At 50.1% G+C, this 23,211-nt stretch overlaps 1 protein-coding gene across 2 annotated transcripts in view; it reads right to left on the bottom strand.

Moving 5' to 3' along the window:
- Positions 1–3,727: 3,727 nt before the first annotated feature.
- The window catches only part of MAML1 (mastermind like transcriptional coactivator 1), a 40,146-nt gene continuing 20,662 nt past the window's right edge, over positions 3,728–23,211 (bottom strand). For both annotated transcript variants that reach the window (XM_019716939.3, XM_074313334.2), the window contains exons 2-5: positions 12,871–14,283; positions 10,698–10,937; positions 9,132–9,228; positions 3,728–7,203 (exon numbers count right to left, since the gene is read on the bottom strand). In XM_019716939.3, the coding sequence (XP_019572498.3) occupies positions 6,224–7,203; positions 9,132–9,228; positions 10,698–10,937; positions 12,871–14,283 (2,730 nt within the window). In that variant the 3' untranslated portion in view covers positions 3,728–6,223. The remainder of the gene's footprint in view (positions 7,204–9,131; positions 9,229–10,697; positions 10,938–12,870; positions 14,284–23,211) is intronic.

Here is a 23,211-nt window from a genome sequence, read left to right as displayed (position 1 = left end):
ATTTTTTAATTGGGTTGTTTGTTTTTTTGGAGTTGAGTTGAGTGAGTTTTTTATAAATTTGTGATATTAACCCCTTATCAGATATATCATTGGCAAATATCTTTTCCCAATCAGTAGGATCCCTTTTTGTTTTATTGATGGTTTCCTTTGCTGTGAAAAAGCTTTTTAGTTTGATGTAATCCCACGTTTATTTTAGAATTTCCTGTTTTTAAGGCTGAATGATATTCCATTGTTTGTGTAGACCCCTTTTTTGTTATCCGTTCATCCATCAATGGGTGTTTCCACATTTTGACTATTGTAAATAATGCTGCAGTGAACACGGAAGTGCTAATATGTCCTGATTGATTAAATACCTAGAGGTGGGATTGCTGGGTCATATGGTAATTCTATTGTTAATTTTTCGAGGACCCTCCATATTATTTTCCATGGTGGCTGCACCATTTTGCATGCCCACCAACAGTGCATGAGGGGTCCATTTTTCCACATCCTTGCCGATACTTGGCCTTTGTTCCATGGGTCTTATAATTATTCCTTCCTTTAAACTTCTCCGAAGCCTAGGAGGTTGTGTTCCCCTCCCCGTGTTCTATGCTGTATTCCATCCTGGTGTCCCCAGGTTGAAAATCCTTTAACCAACGGCTCTCCACGCCCCACACTTACCAGTGATGGGCCCTCTTTGCAGGGTGGCTGTCAGTGCAGGGCTGGCTCTGAGAGCACTCTCAGGACTGGGCGGAGGGAAGCGGGACTGAGATGTGGTTGCACGGCCTCAGATGATCCCAGGGGCCTTCAGAGATGTCCCACAGTGAGGGAGGATCTGGGCCTTTGTACTGCACACTGACCAGTCTCCAGATACGGGCTGCCCTGGAAAGGGGCACAGCTGTAGGCAAGGCAGCTCCCTTACCCCGAAGGCAGGTCCCAGGAAGCTTCAGCTGTCAGTGGGCACAGCCAACATTCTTGGCGTTTGCAGGAAGGAGCCCCTCGGCCCTGAATGGCAGCTGAGCTCTCACTGTCCCGAGTGGCCAACTCGGGCTCAGACATGCCACGTTCTCTTGCTCTAGTCATCTAAGAATGTCATGGGGTGGCTAAAGGGTGGGATGGATGGAGAGGGTGCCAACAGAACAGGCAGGAAAAGATAGGTTCAACGGGACGAATGAGAGGCAGCTGCAGAGTTTGACTCATTGTGCCTGCAGCTTGGAGGGTAACATGACATAGTAGGTAGGACGGTAACATCTGCGCTCTTGCCTTGGACGCCCACTATATGTGGCAGGCTCTGCCCCGCAGTATAGCAAAGAGCCTTGGTGCATTTGTAAGCCCCAGGCACTTTTGCCTTGGTGGGCCACTTGTATTTTTTTTTTTTTTTTTTACTGCATTTGTAAAAAAACAAATACTATTTGAATAAGGACTTTTTTCCCTGGTTTTAAAATAAAATATTTTCGAGGAATGGCCCTGGTGTCAGGAGTGCTGAGTCCAAAGACGGCAACTATATAGCGCAGCTAGAGCCTTCATGACTCAGTAATTCCACTCTTTCCGTAACCTTGAGAAGTTCTGCTTTTTCCAGCTACGAGTGCAGCCTTCTGCATGAACTCCGTAAGCATCCTGGGCACAGCTGTTCCTGCTTCTGCCCGCAGCTTCCAGCAGGACGTGCTCCGTGTACCCAGGTTGGGGGAGGGTCTGAGGTTTTTCCTTCCAACCTTCATGAAATGGTCTGCACGCACTGCCTAGAGTCTCCAGTACAGTTTATTGCAACCATTCAGAGAGCACATGATCTGAAACGTCAGCACAGCCAATGCACAAAGCAGCAGGTGCATTACCAGCAGGAAGAGAAAGTGGAAAGAACCAGTCAGGCAGACTCATCCCAGCAGAAGACCAGCTGTTTCCTAGCCTTTGCCCACCACCCTGTGCCAGCCAGGCCCTGCGACTTCTAGTTGAGTTTAGCCACCAGCCTGGACCAAGTTCACAGGCAGCCACCACCTTCATCTTTCGACAGCTTTATAGCCAGATTGCCACTTCCAGGCCCTCTGCAGCTGGCTACCCTTCAGGTTGCCTTATTGCTAACGCTGCTAACGGCAGCGGCGGTCCAACCCCAGGGACTGACATGAGACCGTCTTGCCCTGGGCACCTCCCTGGGCGGGGCTGCCAGAGGCCCAGAGTGTTGCAGCTTGCACTGAGCCTGGAGGCCGCCCCCCCCCCCCCCATATGCAATGGTGTACCCTGGGTGTTTTAAACTGAACACATGCGTCAGCATGTTAATTTTGCTTTCTCAGCATTCCTCCCCTCCTATTGGCAGTGCCTCTTTCCCTTGGGGAACTTCTCCCATCCCCCCCCCACCCCCACCCCCCGCGCTGGCTGCCTCCTTTCCAGCACTCAGCCTATGAAATGTCCCCTCCTCCAAGGGGCCTGCCCTGACCTCCACATCTTCGTTGTTTTGGCCTCCTCTCCCCCTTGCGGCCCCAGCCTCGTCCATGTCCATCTTATCATTGTTTCAGTTTCTCCCCGACACTTACCCCTGAGATCAACTTGTTGACCTGCTCATGACGCTGTGTCACACGGACTGTGGGCTCCAGAGAGCAGGGGCCTGGCCCTCTCAGACTGCCGCCATCCCCGCTCCAAGTGTAATGCTTGGGCCCAGCACGTGCTCTGTAAACATGTGCTGAGCCAACTGTCCCTTAGGGAACTAGTCTCATCGCCCCCAAAGCCTGGCTGTTGACCCATGACAGGCACGGGATGGTGGCAGAGCTTCAGAGGTCGGGAAGTCTGGCCCTTGCCACTCCCGAGGCCTGGTTGTTCAATGCCCCCTTTGATGATGGGGGTTACCCGATAACCTTAAGAACAAGCTGGGGGCAGGGAACTTGAGGTTTTTAGTAGCCACATTTCTTTTCTATTGGCTCGCAACATCAGAAGCCCAACAGCACCATCAGTCCAAGTTACCATCTTGAAAACCTTCCTAAATATTTAAAGGAACTGCTTCGGGCCTCAGCGGACGAAGCACTACAGGTGACTTGACCATCCTGACAGCAGTTCTGATGGCTGCTCAGTTACCTAAGCGGTGCTACTGTACCGCCACTGAGCTACAGCCTTTTTCTGCATTCAGAATTGTTTTTAAGGATGGCTTCTCAGAATTGGACTTACTAGGTTGGACAGACGGCATGGACATTTTAAGGAGCTTGAGACCTTTTGCAAAATTTGTTCCCATGACGGTTGTACTAGAGCCAGGACGGTGTCACCCATCTGTTACCCCAACAGAATAATCTCACTTTGTTCTAATTTGCACTTCTTTGATTACTGATGAGGGTGAAACTTCCCTGAAACACAATATTGAAATTAGGCCAATTAAAAACCGTACAACGGCTACTGCACAGTCAATAGACTACAATATAATGTAAACATAACTTATATGCACTGAGAAACCAAAACAATTCATGCGACTGGCTTTATTAAAATACTTGCTTTCCTGTGGTGGTCTGGAAGGAACCTACAGGATCTCCGAGGTCTGCCTGTAAAACATTTCAACTGCGAAGGACCTGAAGTATTCCTGAGTGACGTCAGTTCTAATTTCATGTATCATCATATAGTGCAAGTTACTCAGAGGTAACCAAACACCCTCTCCCCACCCCAATGCTCCTCCATATGTAAACAGCTAAGTCACAAAGGAAAATCAACCACCAAACAAGTCATCACAGCCCACCTCCTTCTCGGCTGGCACAACCTCATGAAGGCAATACACAGGCAGTTTCCATACTAGCAAAATACTTTTATTATTCTATAATGATAAAACAGAAAAGTCAAGATTTCTTTTTGGTGTATACCAGTTAAGGGAAGTAGAAGAATAAGGGGATTAATAGGGTTTTTGTGTACTTTTGATGACAATAAAAAGTTCATACCAACTGTTCGCCATAAAACTTAATCATAGCCCCCCCGAAACACATATATAAAGGATCATAGTTTTAAAATCTATAAAAGTAAAAAATATACAGTCAGAGCTCTAACGCTTATTCCATCTTTAATATAAAATTGTAAACATTTATTTACACAAAGCAAATGTGTGTCACAAAGTCCGAGCACCCTTTTCTTTTGAGTCATGGCTCCTGGAAGTCGGGGGGGGGGGGTCCTGAAGCGGAGTCCTCTCCTCCTGACTCCCCAAAAACCAGGTTCATAAATAAAGCCACGGGCAGCTCCCTGGGGGGACCCCAGCATCACATTTTATTGCTCTGACACTGCAGCAAGTGAGCAGCCTGCTGTGTGGTGGCCCCAGGACTAAGGCGGGGGCAGCCCTCCCTGGGGGGGGTGGTGCCCTGGGGACAGAGGTGAGCAGCAGCCAGAGGGACACCAATGAGGAACAGGGCCCACCACCAGCCTTCAGCCCGCTTTTTTTGGTAGAAAACCCGCGGAAGTCACCCTCTTCCCCTTCAGATTGGGGAACTCACTCGGAGGGTGGAGTCTTCACTGACTGATTCGTTCCCTTCTTTGAGAGCTAAATTCAGCATCTGGGGAAAGCAGGGAGGGCGGTTCAAGGGGAAATGGTCCAACACCACCATTTGTGGGGGCACATGGCTACTAAAGAAGAGGATCTGAGGATCCAAGTACCCCCATGAAGGCACTGCTGGTGCAAAATCACGACCAATGTGTACAAGCCTCTATTCCTCACCACAGCCACTCAGGCTGGTCGCATGAGTATCTTCCTTGGCTCAATTCTTTACATATGACGCTCCTTGAACACCCATTTTGAGACTCCAGAGAAATAAAAACGGACTTGCGGTTTCTCCAGAGACCGCTCAGCATAGAAGCCACTCTTTAGGGTACCCTTTTCTCTCCAACATTCTGTGTGAAGAAGGGCTCTCGCCCTGTGCTCACCATTTTGTTTTCCTGATACCGAAGTGCTTTCTCCATCTTCATTTTCCACAAACAGGCCACATGTAATACTCTGTTTTGTGGACTCTTAGCTTAGTCAAGTCTATTAATTCATAGACCTTAAAAGAGAAATCCACTTGAACCTTCAGAAAGGATGCATTAGTGTTATAAAGCAATTCTCTTTAAAAAGTGCAAGTCATCTAATATGGGAGTGGCAGGAGTAAAACAAAGTGGAATTCCTCCCTCAGCCGGGCCTCCCTGTCAAACAGGGCACCTCTCTGATCCTCTTTTCCGCAATGCTTTCCTTCCTGGGAGGGGTACCCTCCTGCTGACCATGCTAGGGCTCCCTAGGGAATTTTAGTGACTCTCTCTTTTCCCCTCCAATTAGTAAATCGTTGCCTTAAAGAGATTTTTCCATTTGGGCTGAAGAGAGAAAAAAAAGCGGAGGCATAAAGAAAGGCCATGGGAACTGAAGACGGGGTGGAGAAAAGACATCTGTGCACAACTCAACGACCACCTCCCCAAGCTGGTAAAATATAAGCTGTCAGAGAAACTGCAGAGAATGGAAGTGACGACAGGAGGGGACACAGGCACCCCAAACACTCCATGTCAGCATTTAGCCTGGGGGCTGCCTGGGGGACTCTCCAATGCTAACCTGGAAGAACAGAGTCTGGGAAGAGAGCTGCTGGAAAGATGGCATCTGTCACTAGCTCTGCCATAGCACAGCACCCGCTCCTTTTTGGCACACGCAGTCACAGCCTTCACTTCCGGAAATGATTCCCTAGTGACCGCCCCCTGCCCCCAGCCCCTGCAAGCTGACGCAGAGCAGGAATAAAAGAGGGTGTCCATCAAAAGGAAGCCCCAGGTTTCCAAAGCCACTTAACCAACTTCACCACCACCTGCCCTAAGCTGTTTTAAAACCTTTACAAAATTTAATCTTTTCTATGCTACAACTGCAAATAGTTCTACATAAAGTTTCAAGAAAAACTTGTCCCCAACACTGGGGCAAGAGGGGGATCTTGGATGAAGTCAACATGATGGCACAGATGTTTATAAGCCTGAAACCATAGGGTCTCACGATTATAACTATTGGTTTTTCGGTCACTTGGATAGAAAACCACCTGTAGAACCCTGTCCTGCTGTCGCAACACCTGGCAATGACACCAGCAGATGGTCGGGGCCAGCCCGACAGACCACAGCTGCCGAGTCGCAGCCGTGGGCTCTGCAGACCCCGGTCAGGCTAGGCCTCGGCCCCGGGCTCTGCTCTGCCCACCGGCACCCTGGGCCATGGGCTTTTGGTCCAAATAGTTGCTCACTGTTGAATATGAGAACAGAAATACAGGATGTAGGAACACTGACAACACCACAAAGGATTCCACTACTGAGGCCCCAGAAGATCGTCCAGGTCGTCCATCCACTCTTCCGAAGTCCTGTTCTTCAGCAGCGAGTCCATCAGGTCAGCGTCTCCAGCCATGCTGGCCAGCCCGCTGCCAGCCGGCTGCCCACTGTAGGCAAAGGGCAGCTCCTGGGCTGCGGTCCGCACGGGGTAGGCCTGGGTGCAGTGCAGTCCCGCCCGGCCACCCATAGGTGGGGCAGGGCTCTGGCTGAAGGCCCCCAGCTCAGGCCCGCCCGGGCTCAGGCCCGGCAAGCCTTGCTGCGGGGCTCCCTGGGGAGGTGCCGGGGCGGGGGCACTGGTCCTCTGCTGCGCACTCATGGGTGCCAGCATGGGCCCTGCGGCAGCTGCTGAGCTCATGGGAGCCATGGGCCGGCTGGGCATCGCCTGGGAGAACTGCGGGCTGGACATCTTCAGGTGAGCCTGCTGCATGTGGAAACCGGAGGCTGCAGTGAAGGGGCTCACAGGGCTGCTCCCTGCGGTCTGGCCACCCAGGCTGGGCATTCCCTGATGCTGCCAGGGAGCATTCTGGCCTCCCATGGCCGCTGACACCCTTGGGACCTGTGGCTTAGTTAAACCAGAGTTCAGGGTCCCCTTATTGTGCTGTTGGGAGAGGCCAGGGCTCCCCAGAGAGTTTTGTCCATAGGCAGCTGAGACTGAGGTGTTCTGGCCCACGCTGGTCTGCCGTGGCACGTGGGCATGTCCGTTGGTGGCCTGTGGTGGGGGCTGGGCAACTATCTGGGTTATGCCGGAGGCCATGCCATAGAGGCTGCCCTGCGGTATGCTCTGGGGGCCAGTGAACTGAGCCACACTCCGGTCCTGCTGGCCTGAGGCGGAGGGGAGAGAGGAAACTGAAGTGTGTCCAGGGCCCATTGGCATCAGATTCCCGGCCTGAGGGAACACTCGAGGACAGCTGGCGTTAGATGGACCCAAGTTGTTCATACCAGGCACGGCAGCAGAGGACCCTGGAAGAGAGAGAAGATCCTGCCAATCGAGCTGGTGTGCAGACACCTCCGAGACCCAGGGTCAGCTGCTCTCCTGTGGCGGCAGCGGCAGAGTCAGAAGACCACTTATCTCATGGTCCCTGCAGCTTCAGAGAACAGAGCCCTGCGGGCCCATGGGTGACAGGTGGGAGAGAGGCCGGTCTGGAGTAATGAGGAGACTATGACAGACTCAGAGGAAGGGGTAACACCTGAGGGGCGGGGAGCTGGTGCACTGGACAGCTCCCCTGCCCAGGTCTATCCCATCTCTGCTCTGCAGCAGGACCCCAAGAACCTGGGAGCTGCCTCTGAGAGGTGAAGACTCCGTGTGGTGTGACAGGGATCCCACAGGGTGCTCAGCAAGCTGTGGGAGCACAGGGGACAGACGCTCAATAGCTGCGGAGATCTGGGGAAGGCAGCAGACACGGTGGCAAACACAATGGGTTTTAGAAGGGTAGAAGTTTAGAGAAACATTCTTCTAGACAGAGAAAAGAGCGTGTGCAAAGGTACGAAGTTATGAAAGGGTCTGTGCGGGGAAAGAGCCCAGAAGCTTAGAGACAGAACTGCAGGGACAGTCCCGGCTGGACTCAGAGCTGTGGCTGCTACGTGAAGGATGGGGCTGCACAGCCAAAGGGGAACTGGACTGCGACCGTGGCCGAGACCCTGCTGGGCCGGGACTGTGCAGTCACGTGGATGAGGGTGCACAGTGAGCACTGGACGGTGGGGTTGCAAGGTCAGAGCGTGTTCTTCTCATCACCGCAAATGACAGGTGGTCACGGCAGGTGGTCACAGCAGGGAAAAGCCCAAATGGTGACCAGCAGGTGCTTACCGAGCCCCTGCTCTGTGGTGGGCGCTGTGCTGGAGGCGGCGCAGAAAGGGACAGAGAGGTTCTGTCCTCACGGAACTTGCCGTCTGGGGCTCTGCCTTAAGCAATGGCCGCATGGTGACACTGAGGCGGGTTCCTGCGCAATCGCTTGGGGGTTGGCCATAGTGGAGTACTTTCTTTCTCCTCTCATTCTCTCCACTAGCACCTAACTAAAAACTGAGGAAAAGAAACAGTCTACTTCATGTCCACTGAAGCCCACAGCCTCAGAAGGGATAGAGGCAGGAAAGCTGGCTGAGCCCAGGCTTCTGAGATGCCTGCCGACTTCCTCTCCGCTCCTGGTCAGCACATACATAAAACTCCACCTGTCTCTTCCAGAACCCAAAATGTCCTGTCTAGGACATTTTACAGTGAGAGTCACTGACCAAGAAAAGGACAGGTTTTGAAGATATTCCAAGAAGAGCTAGGAAGGTGGGTACAGACCACATTTTACTGCATCTGTCAACTGGCATTTCTGTTTATTTCTGGAGTGACAGCCTGAGCAATGGCAGCCAGGTTCCCTCGCATATCTGACACGTGAAAGCTGAGACCTCGGAGTGCCTCCTAATATTTCCTGGTCAACTGTCCATGGCTGGTGCTGCCATCCATGACACCAGAGTGAGTGGACAAGAAGAAAGAAAAGAAGCAACGGCCACACAAGTTCATTAAGTCTCTCCTTACCTAGAAAACAGGAAAAGGTCATTTTGCAGAAGCAAAGAACTTTCATAAGAATTACACAAGCTATTTCCCATTGATAAGGTATCTTCCAACTAGAAATGATTTTGCTTCAAAGACTGTACAGCCAGGGACCCAGCCAAAGCATTTGGCCAAAGCGGTCTGCCCCTGTGAGCCTCTCCTCTTAGCCAGCAGGGTGACTAGAAACCAGCCTCTTTGGCTGAGCAGAATGAAGCTTCTGTGAGCAGTAAACCCATTGAGCACCTGGCATAAAGCCAGGGAGACAGCAGGAACTCAGCACAAGTGGGTGGAACAGACCGTCTGCCCTCCAGTGCCTGCCTTCCCCTCCCCCCACCACCATCTCAGACACCCTCACCTGTGAACTGTCCAACTTGCTGTGGGAAGGTGCTCTGCGTTGGGTCTTGATACTGGGGTGGTGGGCGGGTCAGATGGCGCTGAAACTGCTGCTTCTCCTAGAAAATGCCGAGAGCAGAAGACCCACATAAAACAGAGTTAAATCGGAGCAGAGAGGACTGTCCCAGTTTGTTTCTCACAGCTGGACTCCTGGGGGACCATGCTCATGACCTCATCTGGGGACTTATAATAAACCCCATGAAACTGAAGGATGGGGCAGAGCTAGGGGGCAATAATTAAGAACAGGTAGTATCACCAGTTTTAAAAAATGGAGGGCAGATCAGGGAAATGCAAATCAAAGCCACAGAGATATACCACTTCACACTCACTAGGACGCCGGCGTGGTAGGTGGGGAGGTGGAAAAAGGGGCACTGCACACTGCTGAGGGACACAGTGCTGCAGCGACTGTGGGCTACAGTCCAGCAGCTCCAAAAGCGAAACGTGAGAGTTACTGCACGAGCCTGCTATCCCACCCCAGATATGTACTCAGGAGAATTGAAAACCTATGGCCACAAAGTTCAGGAAACAACCCAAATGTCTATCTCCAGATGAGTGGCTAAATAAAATGTAACACATTCGTACAACAGAGTATTATCCATGCTACAACATGGTTGAAACTTGAATCCACTTATATGAAATGTCCAGAAATAGGCAAATCTTTAGAGGCAGAAAGTAGATTAGTGGTTGCCTAGGCCTGGGGTGGGGAGGATAACTTTTAATGTGCATAAGGTTTCTTTTTAGGTGATGGAATGTTCCAAAATTGTGTGATGGTTGCACAACTCTGAATATACTAAAAAGTACGGAATTATACACTTTAAACGGATGAACTGTATATCATGTAGATTATACACCAATAAAGCTGTTATTTAAAAAATGGTAGAACTGGAGCATTTGAGGTCTTGCTTCCCAGCAATTGTCATCAGTTTTGTCTCAAACTCTTATAAAAATTCTCAGGGGAAAAAAAAAAAAAGGTAGAACTGAGGTAGTGATGTGGGTTTTAAAGCCCCTGTCAATCAACTAACCTCCAGATGGCTAGTTCTCTTACGTCTGAAAGCTGTAATTTAAAATCCCGTGAACTCCTACAGCCTTGGCACCTGTACACTATACTTGGTGATCACGTGGCTGAACTATAGGACTTGGATGGGGCTTGTTGGTCCTGATTCTATGGCCCCAGGACCTCAGGCAGGTCTCCATCTCCCCGCTTCTCGTTCTGGCTTGAAACAAACTGCATCTACAACAAACCTGGGTCCCACAACAAACCGGGGGGCCAGGGGGCTCAGTGCTTTGGCAGTTGCGGACAAGGGACCTAGAAAAATGTCCCTAATACACAATTTTAGCCACAGATTCTGCCTTCATTAATTCCCACTAAGTGACACAACGCTGCTTCTGACACAGGCCACCACTGTGTGAGAACCACCACACTCCTGGACCCCGTTTAATGTCCAACATGCAAATGAGCGCGCATTCACACCAGGCCCCAGGAGGCGGGCAAAAGCGGGAGCAGGGTTTTCTCCCACCTTCCTCTTACCTGCTCTGCCAGAAGGTGCTGCTGCCTTTGCAAAAACTGCTGTTGCTGCAAATGCTTTTGCTGCTGCTCTCTCTGTTTCTGTTGGTCCAAAAGCAACTGATGCTGCTTCATCACGGCTGCCTGCTGCGGGCTGCTCAGATAGGGGGCACTGCCATGCGTGATGGCTGCAGACGCAGTAGGTGGCTGGGTCCCCACGCTAGCGGCCTGGGCTGGCACAGGGACGCTGGGAGGGTTCTGCTCCTGTCAACACAGATAACAGGGTCTCGAGTCAGGCGGGACATGGTGAAATCTATCAGCCCTGCCTGACCAAAGTACATGAGCTGCGCCCAGTGAGCCTGGTTCCCCGCGGAGGACACCAGGGCAGGCTGAGGCCAGGGAAGCGGACATCTGAGTATCCAGGCACAGCAATGAACAGTCGCTTCCTGTGACTGGCCAATGGCAAGGGTGTGATTTTACATGTAAGCTCGTAATTTGCACACACCAGTTTCTGTAGGCAGCTGTAGCTTATATAGGCTTGTTCCCTGGAGTGCGTGGGAACAGGTGGGACCCCGAGGAGGAGCTGGCTCTCGGAGGGACTGCGGCTGATGGGGACAGACCATGTTCCAAGTGTGCCAACTGTGGGTCCTTGCTGGTGGGGTTGTCCCTGACCTACCGGAAATGGTATCGTTTGTCCACTCATGCTCAAAAAAGACTGAGTATCACTGAGAACTTTTAAGGAATATTCTCTTTCAATACAAGGACCAAAAGTGAGAATCATTTCAAAGTTACCATAATGTTATTCCAGCATCACTGACACGTGAAAGTGGGAAACTGAACTCCCAACAGGAAACAGGCAGAAAGCTACTGTCATTGAAACAAGTTCAACTTCTTGAGCCTCTTTCGAGTCTTTATTCGTTAGGACATTTAATCTTCACAAGATTCTAATCTTAGAGCCCACGGGTTCTGATGGTGCTTCCTCCCCCCAGTCACAAGGTTTTGTGAGGTGCTGCGATGGCGGTCGTCACTGCCACTCTTTCTCAAGGTTGCTTTTAGTGGCTGTTAGCCATTTAATGGCTGAAATAAGTGGAAGTTTCAACACTTGCAAATGCACACTCTGTGGAGAGATGCTGAAACTGCCTCCAGTTTGCAGTTATTGGATACAGTCATGCGATGAGTACCCTGCACGTAACTTTCTCTTTTTTTATTATTATAATGTGGGTATACTTATGAATATTTTTATGGCTTATGAAAAATACATAATGCCAAAATTCCTTTCCAAAACCAGTGTGCTCATTTATACACACTCATCAGTGTATGAGTTAGCCTACTTCCTCATGGTATTTTACCAGCATCGTGTTTTCTAATTATTTTAATGTTAGAGTGTGTTACAAATACACAAAGGTACACACACAGGTATTCAATGCAGACTCGCTTATGGCGGTGCAAAACAGGAGACGATGCACGTCACACAAGTGTCATCATACAATTGTGAAAAAGTTTCAATGGATACACACGTGCAGACGTGGAAGAGAGTCGAGGCCACACTGTGAAGTGAGAAAAGCACGTGTGCCACACTGCCGCTGAGGAAGCCGGGGACAGTTATTACATGAGGCCTGACCCCTGGGAGGTATCTAGGGAGGGGCATCTTAGAAGCTATCTGAGCAGTGTAGAAATACAAGTTATAACTATGACCATGACCACACTGGCACTTGACCATTCTCCACCCTGCAGAACCATGTGTTTGCATGTCAATGACTAAATACCCATGGAGTTTAGATATGCTGGGAAGCAGCACTCACGAAAAAGGTTTAGTAAAGGTTATGTGCTTACTAAACTTAAGGTATTTTGAACAGAGATCTGAAAGGTGGTTAACATGTTGCGTACGGCGGGGTTTAAATCCCTCATGAAGATTCTCATGATCCGTATGCAAATGACTTAATTTAAGTTGTGTGGCATGAAAGGGACACGAGGCCAAGTGCAGGTGACCCCCAAACGTGTGAATAGTTAAAACCAAGTTAGGAGGGAACTTGACCCTACTTGTGTTTAAGCATCAGCCCTGCTTTGCTCGCTCATTCGCACTCCCTAGGGGAGTCAAAGGACAGGTGCAGCTGCTCCCTACCTGCTTGCTTTTGTTCCCCAACTACCTGGACCTGGTACCCAGGCATGCAGAGTCCCAGAGCGAAGCCCCGCTCACCTGGCTGGGTGGGACCAGGGATCGGAAGGGCATGTTTCCCGGCTTTGGTTTCATCAGAAACAAGGAGCTCTGCTCATTGCTCAGATGTGGCAGCTGCTGGGGAAGGTAAGCCATGAGGGCCGTCTTGCTCTGGCCAGCCCCAGGGCCACCTGGCCCGCAGTCTGCTTTGTAATGAGAAAGGGGCTTGGTATTGCCATAGTCCAGCACGGACGCTTGGCTACTCCCAGTGCTCTGGCTCAGGTTACTTGGCGGCTGGTGACTCAGCAGGCTCATGTGGCTGGGCTGCAGGTAGGGGCCTCCGGGACGAGGGGAGCTCTTGCTCACATTGGGCATCATGAGCAGTTTGGGGTTGGGGAAGTCTTGCTTGTAGCTGGGAGGGCTGGCAGACTTCTCCATGGGATAAGGGACATTTAAGGGGCTATGGGAGGGACCTGTCTGCTGCCATGTGGACATCTGGCCTGGAGCTGGTCCTGGGGTGGCTTGCTGTGAATTCTGGAGCATCTGCTCGCGCTTCTGCTTGGCAGCCATCTGCTGGAGCTGGTGTGCAGAGGACAGCTCTGAGGCCCCTCCTGGGCCCTGGCTGGGCAACACCACACTGGACATGGCTCTTGGTGCATTCTGGGCCTGCGCTGATGCCGGCATCAGGCTGGGACTGGCGGTGTCCGCCCCGGGCTGACCAGGGGTGTGGAACAGGGGCTGAGAGCCCCCAAGGCTGGATGCATCTGTGTTCACAGGGCCGGATGAAGGCCCCAGAAAGGTCTGTCCTGCAGACCCAGCCCTCACTGGTGGAGAGCCTAACTGTTCTTGCTCAAAGGCTGCTGGAGAGAACTCTGTCTTAATGTTGAGGCCCTGCGCCATGGGCGGCTGCGTCGCAGCTCCAGGCGGCTCGGGCTCCTTCTTGTCCTCAAAGTCCTCGGTAAACAGATCCTTCATGTCTTCGTCGGGCACCGACCTGTTCAGCTCCTCGATGAGCTCCTTCCACTCTTGCTCGTTAAGGTTGAGGTCAGGCATGAGGTTGCTCTGGGATATGGAGCCTCCGGCCCCCGTGATCATGCAAGGCAGGTCATCGACTGGCTCCTGCTTCAGTTCTTTACTCAGGCTCAGCGGAAACGACTCGGCGGGGTTGCTGCCTCCGTTCAGGTGGAGGCTTGAGTCTGCCAGACACTTCTTGTTCACGGAGTCCAGCCCCAGCGAGTGCTTCCCGCTGGCCTGCAAGGCCTCTGCGCCAGGCTTGTCAGGCTGGCTGAGCGGGGAGGCTGGAGGCAAGCCGTTGGAAGACACAGCTACTCCCAGGGGGGCCTCCCGGCGGGTCTTCTTGTGCCCAGGAAAAAGGTCCCCATAGCCATTCTGCTGATCGCCATTCTGAGGGGAGGTGGCGCTATCGAGATTTCTCTTTACCGGGTCGTGGAGATGCTGAAAAATAAGGAGAAGAGTGACTTACGTGCGCAGCACCATGTCTGAGGCCCCCCTGCTTCGCACGCTGACTGTGACAGGGCCCTGTCCCTTCAGTGCTCCCCTGCTCATCGTCCTGCCCATGTTCCACTCCTCACTCTGGGGACACCCTTCATTTCTCCTCTGGGTTGCCTCTCCCTCACTCAGGTCCTGCGGCCTCACATGAGTCAGGACCACTAGCTCAGCTGTGGAAAAGTGACCCAGTTGCAGCCGACAGGTCAGTTCCTGGACTTTGGCCATACCCTCCTTTTGGAGGGCACAAGTCTGATGCTGCCCAGTCCCCTAGTGGGAGGGTGTGCCCAGGAGCGGGGATGATGAGAAAGGGCCAGAGGACACACACTGTCATGCGGGGTGTCATGTGGGCTGTCAGCTCCCGCTCCCCAGATAAGAACGCAGGACATGGTGAGGCCAAAAAGGAACACCCACAGAACCACAGATAGGGGAGTCATACCACTATATTCTTGCTGGCAGCTGGGTTGGAAAGACAGGAAGCAGAAGCCACACTATCCATAACCTGCTGTCCACTTCTCTCTGTCAACCCACCTCACTTGCTAGCTGCAATCCGCTGTGCTAACCGCAATACACTCTTGCAGGCTCAGCCACCATCTTCTTGCTAGCCCCCATTTTTTGCTAGTGTAGCCACGGCAGTTATATTAGTGGCCAATGGCTCACTGGTTACAGCTGATGGCCATCCAATCACAGCTGATGGCCATTTACTACCTGAGCCAGCACCTTTCCACGTGAGGCCGAGAGCCTGGAAACTGCACTCCTGGCTCTGTCCCCACATATACACATTCTTGAGGGCATTGTGTGAGTCCAGGATCTCGCTGTACCTGAGACCAGCCACCTCCCCTGCCTTGCGCCTATGGAAATCAATACATTTCTTCTTGTGTCTAAGCAGGTTTAACTGGGATTGCTGCTGTTTTCAGCCACAGGATCCTGGCAGTACAGCCTCCTCTTCAGGTGCAGCAGGGGCTGGCCACTGGCACCAGGCTCCATCTTGTTGCACAGGCCAGTGTTAATGCCCTTCCCAGCCTTTCTAGGAGCTGACCCGGCCCCTCGCCTCCTCTCCCACCGGGTGCTTCCTCGCAGGCCCTATTGGCCCCAGATTTTGTCTCACTCTCCGCCCTGCCAACCACAAGCATCTTGTAATCTCTTGGGCCCAGGCACCAGCCTTCACAAACCCCACTTCTTATCAAGACCATCTGACCGCAGCTGGGTCTGTCTGCATCGTTTTTCTCACTTCCCCCTGCCCTTCTCAACTAGACTGTTCAACTGATCTTATATAAAAAGTCTGCCTCGTGTCAGGGACAAGCGCTGTGGATTATCAAACGGGGTGGTCCCCGTCCTCATGGGCTCCCAGCCTTCTAGGACACGGGACATACACGAACATGGCTACAGAATGAGATGAATGCCCTATGCAAGCAGTTGAGCAGCAAGCACCCTGAGCGTTCAGGGGCGGGCATTTCCTGAAAAGAGTGTGACAGGGGAGTGGAGAGGAGAGAAGGTGCTATCTCCCTACTATTTCCCCAGCCTCGTTTTCAGCTGCCAGGGCACGATTCCTCCACTAACAGTTGCCTACACTCAGCCTCTAAACACAGGCTGTTCCTTTCCTATGTCTACTTCTGTTATGTTTCTGTCCTTCATCCCAACCCCAATTCCATCCCTCTTTCCCTGTGACCCTAAGCATCTACACTGAGCTGTTTACAAAGTTCCAAATAACACTTTCATTCTTATCTCTAAATAGATTTCAGAGGAGTCAGACAGGAGCATGCAGCAGTCTGTGCTGCTGTCCTCGGCTGCAGAAAGAGGCCACACGGACCCACACACCGGCCCCTGACAGGAGCGTGCATGCAGGAGTATTCTGACCTAGGCTTCCTGCCCAAGGCAGCTCCGTGGGCACCGGCACTCACTAGACACAAACGAGGAACGAGCAAGAAAACGAGGGCAGCTTTCTCAGTGTTAGTCCCAATTCGAATGCTCCCATTTCTCCCCCTACTTCAAGATTTTCTTACTTCTTAACTGTTAAAGCCGATTGTACAGTGCTCTAAAATCCTGGCTGAGTCAGTATTTCTTTAAATCAGTAACTGGGTACCTAAGTCTGCTCAGAAAACCTACCGTGTTTCCCCGAAAATAAGACCTAGCCGGACCATCAGCTCTAACGCGTCTTTTGGAGCAAAAATTAATACAAGACCCCGGTATGGTATATTATATTATTACATTATATTGCATTACATTACAATATATAAGATGCAGTCTTATAGTAAAAGACCGGGTCTTATATTAATTTTTGCTCTAAAAGACGCATTAGAGCTGATGGTTCACCTAGGTCTCATTTTCGGGGAAACACAGTAGGAATGTTCAATAAATGGAACTGTGGTGCAGAGATGTAAGCAAAACACCATTCTAGGACCCAACTCAAGAATGGGCCCCTCCAACAGCCGGACAACCGCATTACTTTCATGCAGGTTCTTCTGCTTCCTGCTGCCACCTAGTGGGGAAAGAGGGAAAGGAACCATGCTCCTAAAACGGACCCTCTAAAATAAGATTCACTGAAAAGTTTCCTTTAGGGAAGGTAAATTCACACCCATTTGATTTGTCAGAAGGAAACCACAATCAGTCACTATTTTTTCTTGGGTTTTTATTCTTTCTATTATTTTCTTTTTAGAAAAATCATTTGTTGCTCCGTGTCAGGTTTGGGCTGTCTTTAAAACTATGAGCTCAGTTTTCCATTTTCCTAAGGAGGAAGATGGAAACCTAAAAGGTCAAGGCACTTGATGAGTCAGCTGGTTGTCCCAGATTAGAAACAGAATCCTTCTGTGCCCTAACAATTATAAAAGCTACCACTCCCTCTTTCAATATCCACACACAAACAGCTGCAGACAAGTTCCAAAGTAACAACTCAATTGTGCAATACCAATTGCTTTTAGCCAAAGGAAACACCGGGGCCATTTTCTCAATCATTCTCAAAATTTAACTGGAATGATGTAGGCGGGGGTGGGGAGTGTGGAATGTGGTGGCCCTGGCATTTTTCAGCCTTGAGCTTTTTTTTAAAGATTTTATTGGGGAAGGGGAACAGGACTTCATTGGGGAACAGTGTGTACTTCCAAGACTTTTTTTTTTTCCAAGTCAAGTTGTTGTCCTTTCAGTCTTAGTTGTGGAGGGCGCAGCTCAGCTCCAGGTCCAGTTGCCATTGCTAGTTGCAGGGGGTGCAGCCCACCATCCCTTGCAGGAGTCGAACCGGCAACCTTGTGGTTGAGAGGACACTGGACCACGTGGGAATCGAACCGGTAGCATTCTGAGTTAGGAGCATGGAGCTCCAACCGCCTGAGCCACCAGGCTGGCCCCCAGGCTTGAGCTTTTACAGGAGTTGCCTGATATGTGCAGGGCACTGTAGAGGAAGGCGAGTAAACCAGAGCCTAACCTCCAGGAATTCACAAGAGATGGGAAAATGGCTTGAGCAGATTGTAGAGACCTAAGAACAAACACAGTATGCCCTTGTCATGTACTTCTGGGTGCTTCGCTCAGAGGTTCCTGACCTAACTACCCAATGGTCTTGTGGAGCACAGGGTTTCAGGAGGCTCCCGCGCAGGTAGCGTCGTCTGGTGCTCATTTCCTTCGCAAGGGAGTTTTGCTGAACAATGCTGCATCCTTGATGGTCAGCTGGAGGCCCCACACGCTCACTCAGGCCGTCTTCCACCCATGCACGCTGCAGGCCTGACTCCCACCCTGGGCTGTACTGAGAGGGGGCCCCAGATATCAACGCTGCTCCCAGTCAAGCCGGAGGTGCAATACCTCGTGGACACCTAATCAGTGTCCTGTCACCCTGCTTGGCCCACTAGGCTTACAGGATAGTCCCTCCACTCTCTCCCGCTTTCACCACCCAACACTGAAATTCCAGTGTGCTTTGTGATCAAACGCCCCCAAATGGTAACATCTGTGCTCTTCCACTGGATGTTAGCAGATGCGGCTGTTTTAGACAGAGCTGGCTCTCTCATCGGTCTCCTCACACGTGGTTAGCCACCTGGGGGCAGCGACCAGTGCTTCCTGCCCCTTCGCACTGGGCATTCACTCTTCCTCTGCCTCCCTCTTCTGTCATCCTCCTATCAGCCAAACACCGCCCACCCCCACCTGACAGCCAGCATCTTGGTCCACTGCAGTGGGGTTTCCATCCTTCTGGGAACTGATTGGATGTTGGATGTGGGGAGGAAAGAAAGGGAGGATTCAGGAAGACTGCTTTCTTCAAGGTTGGCAATGAGCTTCATACTGTTAAACGCAGCCCACATTTTTTTTTTTTTAAATTGGGTATTATTGGGGAACAGTGTGTTTCTCCAGGGCCCATCAGCTCCAAGTCCAGTCACTGTTTTCAATCTTAGTCGCAGGGGGTGAAGCCCACCATCCCCTGCGGGAATTGAACCGGCAACCTTATTGTTGAGAGCTCGCGCTCTAACCAACTCAGCCATCCAGCCGCCCCAACGCGGCCCACATTTTCAGTCTTTCCCGCTCCCTTCCGTCCACCATCTGCCACTTAATAATTCCCTTCATCTTTAAGGCTTTCTTTCGTCATATTTCTTTACCACATCATCTTGCTTTCTCTTCTACTTCTCTGGTTGTTTCTCCTCAGTCTCCTTTGAGGTGGGTCTCCCCTTCAAATAAATATCAGAGTCCTCGCCTCTTTCCACTCTTCACACACTCCGAGTGATCTCATCCATTCCCATATCTTCAAATTCCTATGACTGAATATCACACTCAGAATAACCCACCTGCCCAGGGACCCCGCGCTGATCTGCCAGCCCTCGGCCCCTGTACCCTCCTGTCAAGGCCCTCCCTGTGGCGCACCAGGCTGGTCACACCGGTCTTCTCACAGTCCCTCCAATGTGCCTGCTCATTCTGCCTCAGGGCCTTTGCACTTGCTCTTCTCTCTGCCCAGAACACTTCTTCCCTCTGATCTTCCCAGGGTGGCTCATCTCATAATTCAGGTCTCATCGCCTCAAAGTCATTCTCTGATCAGCTCCTCCACAGTCCCTGTCTACCCTATTTCCTTGTTAATTCCCCCACTGGAAGCACTCATTTGAAGGGGCACAGCTCCCCTCATTAGAATGACAAGCAGAGCCCACAGCACCTGGAACAGTGCCCATCACCTGCTAACCTACTTGGGAATGAACGTGCTACCTCTAACCTCCCGTCTGCAGAGCTCCAGGCTCCTGTCTGCCTACCTACCTACCTGGTGTGCTCCTTCCTACTGGGGCACCACAGATACCTGACTAAATCTCCAAACCTGAAGCAGCGTCTCCGTTTGCCTTTCCTCTGTTCCTGCCTCAGAGCATGTCACCACGACCCACCCTGTCACATAAATCAGAAAGCAGAGAGCCGCTCTTCCCCCATATCCAATCAGCACCCCACTCCTACTCAGTCCGCCTCCTTAGCATTTCCTGAATCCACACACTTCTCTCAGTTCACTCACACCAACTGCTCTGGCTTGAATTATTTTAACTCCGTCTAAAGCTAGTCTTGTCACAAACCCCATGCTCATCTACGTTCCGCGTATGATCAGAGTGATCGTGCTGAGGGCAAATGTGATCTGGTCACTCTTTTCCCTAAAGCTCTTCAATGGCACCTCGTTGCCCTCACGTCTTCAGAAGCCTGACTCCAGCTCTGGCATTAGTGTGCTCCCCATCAAATGCCAACCACACCTGCGCGGCACGCCAGTGTGCGGCTCACTGGAACTCCTCAAAAATGAAGGTTGGAATATACAAAATCCTAACTTTTTAAGGTAGCAATAGTTAAATATTGGCAATTTGAACCTAACACCATGCTGGCTTTTCCTTCTCTCCCAGCGTCCTGTACATACACTCCGGACCCTTAGGACCCTTGTGGGAAAAGACCCTGTCTGTGGATCTATGTTCATGAATCATTCAATGTTTCAATTTGAGGAAACATCCTGGAAATCCATTATCAAGTAGCAACTTCGTAAGGCACAGACGTGAGTGTGACAGGGACAAGTCGTGATGTCCCAGAATGCCTCACTGAGCACTTGGCCCCTGCACGTCCTACTCCCCATTTTGTTTCAGAATCTCACTCCACCTTCAAAGGCACCCTGAGGACCAAGTCATTACTCCCGTTTCATGGCAGATGATGTGAGACTCCGCCAGCTTTCCTGAGGTCTGAGCATTCATTCAGAGGTCCTAGGAAGGGTCTGCGGCCATGCCCACGGCCATGCCCACAGCCCTGCCCCGCCCCCCACCGTTAAGACTGAGGCGAGGCCCAGATTAATTCCACTTCCACCGGGGGCTGAAAGAGGAGTGTGCTATGAAGCACAAGCGGCAGGGAGTGAGTCAGAGTTTCGAACAGTTAAGAAAAAATGCCTGTCCCCTATGTCAAGCATGAAGAGCCCCATCAAGGTGCTCTCACCAGAAAAACAGGCTGTGCTCTGAGGAAACTCCACACACCACAAATGTTTCTTTGTAAAATATTTAAAGAAAAAAGGAAAACTATCACAGAACCATCTATAATCTGCTACTAAACGTTCCCACTTTTAAGACCTTATTTGTCCTCAGAGTTTGGAACCTCACTGATTTAGAAGCATGGGGGACACTAAAGAGGTCTTTAATCATTCCTTGCCAGTGAACCCGCCTAAAAGGACACGCCGAAAATGGCAAGTCTTGAGAACTGCGTTTCCCAGAAAACTTTAGTTTGGTGCCTAGACATTTTTACCATCACTTTTCTTTTTATTTTTAAAGAATTGTAGATTCACAGGAATTTGCAGACAGTACAGAGAGGTCCTGTTACCCTTCACCCAGTTTTCCTACACACACACCCCCGCCCCCATGGTTGTATTTTACATAATTAAAGCACAATATCAACCAGGAAGCATGTGTGTGTACAGTTCTGTGTCACTGGAGCACGGGACTATCACCTCTTTGGATAGAAAGCTTAGCTCCGTATTTTACACAGTGTAATCTCTTCCTGCCTGATTATAAAGCAGAAACAAAGCTGTTCAATAGACTGGTTCTTCTATTTGGCAGGCAGTCCCTGTATGCTCTTTGCTGTGGAAAAGCCACTCTGGGAAGCCCTGTGAGGCTCAGACAGTCACGCGATGCACATGTGAACAAAGCAGCCTGTGATAACTGGCTGTGCAGCTCAGCCAAGACAACCCCTTCCAGAATCTGCCTTTTTGACCTGCATACTGGAGACCCTGGGTAAGATGATCTAAACGGTCATAATGCCATCATGCTAACTAACATCAACTATTGCCCAAACGGGAAGATGCCCTTGGGGGTTCATGCAGTACTCATTCACCCAGATCCTACTATGTGCCAGACACTGCCCTACAGAGCTGTGCACAAAATAATGGTAAATTCAGATATAAACTAGGTTTTTACTACACTCTAGGAGGGTACTAGGAAATGGGGATAAAAAGATAAAACAAGACAAAATTCTGCTCCCACTAGCTGGGTTGTGATGGAGAAGCTATGATGGCAGGTCAGAGTATCTATGCAGGCAAGAGAAGGGAGGGCAGGGCAGACTACATGGAGAAGGGGACACCTGAGTTACGTACTAAAGGAGCAGAGAAGGCATCCAGAAGAGGCTTCCGGGCTGCGAGGCAAAGGCAAGGATACACAAATGAGCTCTGAGTGGGAGTGGACAGAGGGAGGCAAGCAGGAAAAACAGGAGTAGTTTATCTCTGCTGAAGTGCTGACAGAGAGCGAGGCTGGGAATAGACCGCGATTTAATGGAAAATTTCAAAAACCACACAAAACTAGAAAGAACAGTATATCGTCATCTGTCCATCACCTAACTTAAACAACTGTTAGTATTTGACCATTTTGTTTTATTTCTACCTTCCTATGCCCCCGCCCCCAAAATTGTATTATTTAAAAAACAAATCCTATGCATGTCATTTAACCCACAAATGTTTCAGTAGGTATCTCTAAAAAGAACTCTTAAAAATATACATGTGTGTATATCACAATACCATTATCACAACTAAAACATTAATAATTCTTTATTATCACCACCTCAAACCCTTAGGATGGCTACTATCAAAAAACAAAAACAAACAAAAAAACCCAGAAAATAAATGTTGGCAAGGATGTGGAGAAACTGGAACCCTTGTGCATTACTGGTGGGAATCAAAATGGTGTATCTGCTATGGAAAACAATACAGTGGTGGTTCCTCAAAAAATAAAAAAATAGATTTACTATATTATCCAGTAGTTTCATTTCTAAATGAATCCCATTTCCAAACAAGCTGAAAACAAGGACTGGAACAGATATTTGTACACCCATATTCATAGCAGCATATTCACTATAACTAAAAGGTAAAAGCAACCCAAGAGTCCATCAATGGATGAACTGAATGGATACACAAAACGTGGTATACACATACAATGGAATATAACTCAGTCTTAAAAAAGCAAGGAAATTCTGACACCGGCTACAGTATGGATGGACCTTGAGGATATTAAGCGAAATAAGCTAGTCACAAAAGGACCAATACTATATAATTCCACTTATATGAGATATCTAGAATAATCAATCAAGTTCACAGAGACAGAAAATAAAATGGTGATTCCCAAGGGCTGGGGGAGGGGAATGGGGAGTTAGTGTTTAGTGGGGACAGAGTGTCAGCTTTACAAGATGAAAAAAGTTCTGGAGATGGATGGTGGTGATCAGGTTGCCCAAAAGTAAGAATGAATATACTTAATGTCACTGAACTGTACAATTAAAAATGATTAAGATGGTAAATTTTATGTTACGTATATTTTACAATTTAAAAAAATTTTAATTCTTTATTATTAGCCTGTATCCCATTAGTGTTTTTGTCTCATTCATACTCTACCCAATGTAACCTAGAAATCACATCGTTTCTCCTTAAATACTTCTGCC

The sequence above is a fragment of the Rhinolophus sinicus genome, chromosome 5, assembly GCF_057876585.1.
Source record: "Rhinolophus sinicus isolate RSI-liver-muscle chromosome 5, RSI-T2T, whole genome shotgun sequence".
NCBI classification, from domain to species: Eukaryota; Metazoa; Chordata; class Mammalia; order Chiroptera; family Rhinolophidae; genus Rhinolophus; species Rhinolophus sinicus.
This window is presented reverse-complemented; position numbering and strand designations above follow the sequence as displayed.